The sequence below is a fragment of the Grampus griseus genome (assembly GCF_964374135.1).
Source record: "Grampus griseus genome assembly, chromosome: 1".
Classification (NCBI taxonomy): Eukaryota; Metazoa; Chordata; class Mammalia; order Artiodactyla; family Delphinidae; genus Grampus; species Grampus griseus.
In genome coordinates, this window is record NC_139017.1 from 61,147,750 (window position 1) to 61,153,926 (window position 6,177).

Below are 6,177 nucleotides of genomic sequence, written 5' to 3' on the forward strand. Positions count from 1 at the left end.
AAGGTGGAGGACCAAGCTTAAGCTGTGCGTTCAGGAGTGTGAGGGATTGGGAAAGATGCGAAGGAGGCAGTGAGGTATCCAAGAGATAATGGCATGAGCCATGGTGCAGCAATGCCAGGCACATATAGGCATACATGGAATGGGGACCACATTACAGGGCAGGGATAGGGATCATAGGCAAATGTTGAGGGCTCTGGGATGCAGAGCTGCTCTGATGCTTAGAGAACAGTGATGAGAGTCACCTTGGAGCACAAAGTGGCAGAAACCTAAAAAGATAGATGGGGCCAAATTATGAAAGGTCTTAACTATTAGGCAAAGAAGTCCATACTTAATGCAGTAGACAAATGGAGGGTGTCTCAGAATGATCTGAGCAAAAGAAGAGCAAGTGAATGCAGAACTTTAGGAAGGTAAGTCTACTAACAGTGGGAAGGGTGATTTGGGGATTGGATTTGACAGAGTCTACTGCAATCATCTAGATATGAAGAAGCGACAGGTCTTGAGACTGGATCTAAGGAGCAAAGTACAAGGTGAAGCCAAAAGTGAGTCTGAGTTTTCTGGGTAGAGTGACTGGGAACCGATGGTATCTGATAGAAATGGAGATCAGGAAGGAAGCTGGCCTTGGAGAAGACAGTGGGCTTAGACTGACATTGATTTGGTGGCTGGACATCCAAGGGGAGAGACAGAGCAGGTAGGAGGGGCGGGATGAGAGAAGATGTGGACAGACTATGCAGATAAGAAAGTCAATAGTAAAAAAGTAAACATCAAAATGGACAACATGAATAGAATCTCTCTAAGGAAATAAAGTGGAGAGAAAAGGAAAAGTGAGTGGACTTAGTGAGGGAACGGGGACAGGAAGAGATCCAGGGGAGACACAGCTGGGGAAGGAGGCAGAGAAACCTGGGGTCAAGGAAAAAGAGGGGAGACTGCCTCCAGAAAAAGGTGGTCAAGGAAAATAAGAATTTACAGAGGCCACTGGGTTTGATTCATTTAACATATACGTATGAGGCACCTATGTATGCTGGACCCTGGTATATTAAGAATTATCCCCATTCAACAGACCTCTAGGAGTGCCTGTGATGCTGCCAGGTTCTGAGCCTGGTTCCCCGTGTGGAAGAGGAAGACTGAAAAGTTTTGCAACACTCCCTCCACCCCTACCCACCCAGCAGTCGGTAAGACTCGGATGGTTCTAGGCAAGAGAAAAGGCATTGCTGTAGAAGAGCATAACTTGTTGGGGAAGTTGGTATTATTGTGGAAGTAAATAGAATACTTAGTCTCCATTTCCGGAGAGCCAAGAGGAACCCATTCCGACTAGTTGGGAAACGCGGCAAAGCGGTAAAATGGGTGAGTTCTGACAGGGTGTGGTTGAAAGTGGGGGAATCAGAAAAGGCGACCTCCTGGTAGAGGTGGTGTCAACGAAGGCATCTTCTTGGAGGTGTTCTTTAACCTGTCTGGAAGAATGGGAGAATAGGAGAGGTCAGAGAATCCCCAGCTTGAAGCGCCGCTCTCCTTCCCAGAGAGCCTTCGGGCCCCCCCACCCCTTTCTCCTCCCGCTTCCCTCAGCCTGCAAGCTCAGCTACTGTTCCCAGCACTGACGTCAGCGGGCGATGACCTCAGCGCAGAGGAGGTGGCGGTAGGTGGGGGCGGGACTGAGACCGATGGCGCGCGGGGCGGGGCGGACGCCAGGCTCCGCCCCTATCCGCTGGCTGCGGCCAATGAACTCCGCCGCCGGCTCCTCCGGCTCTCGCAACAGTATGAAAGGCGTGTAGCAGGTAGAGTCCGGGCAAAGCCCTCGCGACTGGCGAGCGAGCAGAGGCTTACGGTTCGGCACGTCCCATCAGAGACCTCTCTCTGACCCCCGCCTCCGCCACCGCTCCCAGAGTTGCACACGACATGAGCCAGGCCAGCTGGACCGGGAAGAGAACAGACATGCTCCCGGAGATCGCCGCCGCTGTGGGTTTCCTCTCCAGCCTTCTGAGGACCCGGGGCTGCGTGAACGAGCAGCGACTTCAGGTTTTCAGCGGGGCTCTCCAGGAAGCCCTGACGGGTGAGCACATTGCGGAGGGTCCTGGCGCCCGTCGAACCCTGACACCGGGGTTCGGCCCCCCTCCCTGCCTGAGGCGTCTTTCCTCTCCACTTAGGGCAGGGCTCTCCACTCGAGCAGCTCCGGGACTCGGTTTCCTTCCAGCTCCCGGGGCGGCCTGCAGTCTCCTCCCCCCACCCCCACATCCCCACCTTCCGCCCATTCCTCTGGGTCCTGTCCCTCCTCCTCGGCCCTGCTCTAGGGTCTCGGTCCGCGGTTGTTCTGGTTGGGCGCTCCCCTCCAAGCTGTCGCGGGCGCAAACACTAGACCTGAGTGCGATCCCGAGTCCCCAGCTTATGTCCCGGAAGGGGGGGGGGGTACCTGCGGGTCTGAGTGCGAGCTCATCTCCCTCAGTGGACCCTGAGACCCTGCAGGCAACAAAGCCTGACCGGCCGGGGGGTCCTTATGGAACAAGAAGGCGCAATTGAACCTTCTCAACAACTTGGAGTCCCAGCCGTGGTTCTTCCCGCCGCGCGGGGCTGCGCTGAGCCTGCGTCTGCTGTTCACTCAGTCGAAGTTGGAATCCGGGCCCCCTTTGTATTTTCTGCCCACCCCCTTAGCCATCTGCCACCTATTATGGTACAGAGAGAGCCTTGTACGTAGTAACTGCGCTCTGCGGGCGTGTGTCGGGGTTGGGGGCGGTGCGGTGTGAGACGGAGGAGGTTGACAAGATACAAGCAGCCGCTGGCTGGGGAAGAGACCCATCTCCCAGCGGTTTCTAGCGGGTTGGCCGGCGGTCTTGGGCAGCAATAGCCATCTCTGAACGTGCCCACACAGATCCTGCCTTCTGAGGAACAACGTATGTTTCACCCAAACATCCCGGTTTTGCCTCCCTTACCCGCTGAGACAGGCCTCTGACTTTTCAAGGCAGAGGGAACCACTGAGGCACAGAGTGGGAGACATGGGTTCGACAATAATGGCAGCCTTCTTGGCCTTGAAACTTCAGCTCATAGGTCCCCAGAGGCCCTGCCTGGACATGCCAGCCCCAGTCACACCCCTCCTCCTTAAACTGGGGATGTGCCAAAGGCAATATACTGGCTACAGAGGATTGACCCAGAGCTCTGGGACACCCTCCCGATACACATAAACCCTTGTCCTGGAAGGAGGGGTTTTTCCAGATCCCGTAATTTTTTTTTTTGCTACAGTGTCAGGAGGGTTTCAGGAGGGTCCTGAAACTCATGAGAAACCATGTTGCTTACTTAAAATCACTAGGTCCCTTCCTCTCCTATCCCATCACCCCCACCCCCCTTGTGTAGCATCCATGGCCCAACTGTTCTAACCAGTGCATATCCCCCTTGTCCTGTTTCCACAGAGCACTACAAACACCACTGGTTTCCTGAAAAACCATCCAAGGGCTCTGGCTACCGCTGCATCCGAATCAACCACAAAATGGACCCCATCATCAGTAAAGTGGCTAGCCAGATTGGACTCAGCCAGCCTCAGCTGCACCGGCTGCTGCCCAGTGAGCTGACCCTGTGGGTGGACCCCTACGAGGTGTCCTACCGCATTGGGGAGGATGGCTCCATCTGCATCCTGTATGAGGAGGCCCCGGTGGCCACCTCCTACGGGCTCCTCACCTGCAAGAACCAAATGATGCTGGGCAGGAGCAGCCCCTCAAAGAACTACATCATGGCAGTCTCCAGTTAGATCCCCCGCCACCCCACCCGGCGCTCTGCTGTACTCATTCTGCTGTGACAACAGGCCACTGCATACCTCTACCTGGGGAATTGTATTTTAAGTGAAGAGTTATTTATATATATATATATTATTTTTTTTAAGAAAAGGGGGAAAAAAACCAAAAGATTTTTTTAAGAAAAAAATCCTTAAAGGGAGCTGCTTGGAAGTGGCCTCCCCAGGTGCCTTTGGAGAGAATTGTTGTGTGCTTGAGTCTGGGAGGCAGTGTCTGGAATGGGAGGGGGGAATGGTCAGGGAGGGCATGGGTCTGGCCAAGGTGAGGTGGGAGAAGCTTGGCTAGCAACCCAGGAAGATGTGAGAGGGAGCAAGCAAGGTTAGTAACTGTGAATGAGAGAGGTCAGGATCTGCCCTGGGGAGAGAAGAGAGGCTGAGTTCAAACCTCTCACCCAGGACATCTGCATCCCTGGCCCCTGTCTTACTCAACTCAGGGGCATTCAAGCCTGGACTTAAATCATACTATATTGCCTAATCTTCTCTTTCAATTTTTGATGAGATTCTAGGCAGAGAGTGAAAAGGCCTCTCCTGATTCCTTCTGTCCTGAGCAGCTTTTCTTGAAATCATGACTTGTTTCTAATTCTATTCTCAGGGGGCTGTAGATGTTGCTTCCCACCAAGAATATAAAGCTTTTTGTTTTGGGAGTCAGGGGAGTGAGGCAGGGGTTGAGGTTTATTGGAGTTGGGAGAGAAGGGCACTCTGCACAAAACCTTTGCCTTGCTATGAGCTGCTCTATGTGTGAGTATGTGTGGCAAATACCTTGGGGTTGATTTGCAATGGAATTTTGGGAACCATAGAGTATCCACTGGGATATTTTTTGGCCAAAACCCTTCTTTTGTAACCAGACAGAAGTCCTCATGATGCTGCCATTATCCCTTTGAGAGGTGGCTCAAAAGCTACAGGGAACTTCAGGTCCCTGAATACTGCCTTCTTTTTAAAAGCACAACACTCCTAACTGCCCCCCCGCCGCTCCTCTCCCCTTCTGGTTGGGTCATGGAGCTACCCTATTTTCTAGGACAAGAGTTCTCAGTCACTGTGCAATATGGCCTCCTGGGTCCCAGGAGGATCTGGAGGAGAACTGGCTCTCACAACCTCCTGGTGCCCTGGTGGGCTTAAGGAACCATTTCTCCCTCTGTCCTCAGGACTATGGCTGGATGCTTAGCCTTGTAGATATTCCTTGGCTGAATGGGAGAATGCCCCAAGTTTTGCAGGACTACTTGGTATTCTTGTAGGGCTGACACTGAAAGCCAAACCTTGGGCAGTGTTTTTTCTCCCTGGTGCTCAGACCACCTGTGGGAGAGGCTACTGTCTCTCTCAGTACAATCCAAATTTGTCTATAGACTTGTGCAATACTTACTGTTCTGGGTTGGAGAAAAATGGAAAATTACACAGGGAAGAAATCTCCTTCCTTCAGTTTCTCGGTGATGTTAGTGAGGGATCCTCAGAAGGCCTTGAGTTTCCCAAACCTGAATCACCTTAAGAAGGATGTAGCTAGAACATCTGGTCAACCTGGCTACCCTCCTGCTGTTGCCTTTAGTGAGGAAACTTTCTCCCCACTGCCAGTCCCCTTTCCTGCATTTCTTAAACACTCGATTCTGACTCAAGGGTGCTAGTTACCAAACACTCCCCTACCCATTCCTGCCAGTACTGCCTCTTCAACTTTCCAGATCCCGAGTACCTTCCCAGATCCTTTTTCCAGTCCTTATTGCTTTAAAGTTAACTTCAGGCCAGTAGACCCAAGAGCTAATTTTCCGGTCTGTGGGTTGAAACAAAGCTGTGAATCACTGCAGATTGTTGTTGCATCTTGTCTGCAAACAGGTCCCTGCCTTTTTATAAGCAGCCTCATGGTCTCATTCTTAATCTTTTCTCTCTTCTTTTTCACGTTCACTTTAAAAACAACAAAACACCCAGAGCTGGACTGTTGAGCAGGCCTGTCTCTCCCATTAAGTAAAAATAAATAGTACATTTGTAAGCTATTCTGACAGAAAACACAAAGGTTACTAATTGTATAATAGTGTTTTTATATGGAAGAATGTACAGCTTTATGGACAAATGTACACTTTTTTTTGGTTTCGTTAATAAAAGTGTAGCAGATGAAGTCGTGTGGTATAGAGAAGATAAAATTCCCACATCACTAATTTGCGTTTCCCTCAGAAGCAAATCCTTTGTGCCTCATAGTATTTCTCTTCAGTTGGATTCAGCAGACCTATCGCGTAGGTGGTAGGGACATTTCCAAGCATCCCCTCTTTCCTGGGAGATAGCTCCTTACTTCCCTTCTTTAATGCATATTCTAACTTCCCTGTGAAAATGCTAGATGGGCCAGTGTTCTAGTCTGAGCATTCCTCAGTCTAGCCAGGGCTCATCTTATGCATCCTCTTCTTCCTCCGCCTTACTCATTAGTTCATTCT

At 51.3% G+C, this 6,177-nt stretch overlaps 1 protein-coding gene across 1 annotated transcript; it reads left to right on the forward strand.

Annotated features, from left to right (window-relative positions):
* Window positions 1-1,796: 1,796 nt before the first annotated feature.
* On the forward strand, window positions 1,797-6,177 carry BTG2 (BTG anti-proliferation factor 2). The gene is made up of 2 exons (XM_082669872.1): window positions 1,797-2,044; window positions 3,393-6,177. The coding sequence occupies exons 1-2, from the start codon at window positions 1,891-1,893 to the stop codon at window positions 3,725-3,727; spliced, it is 489 nt and encodes a 162-aa protein (XP_082525998.1). The 5' UTR covers window positions 1,797-1,890; the 3' UTR covers window positions 3,728-6,177.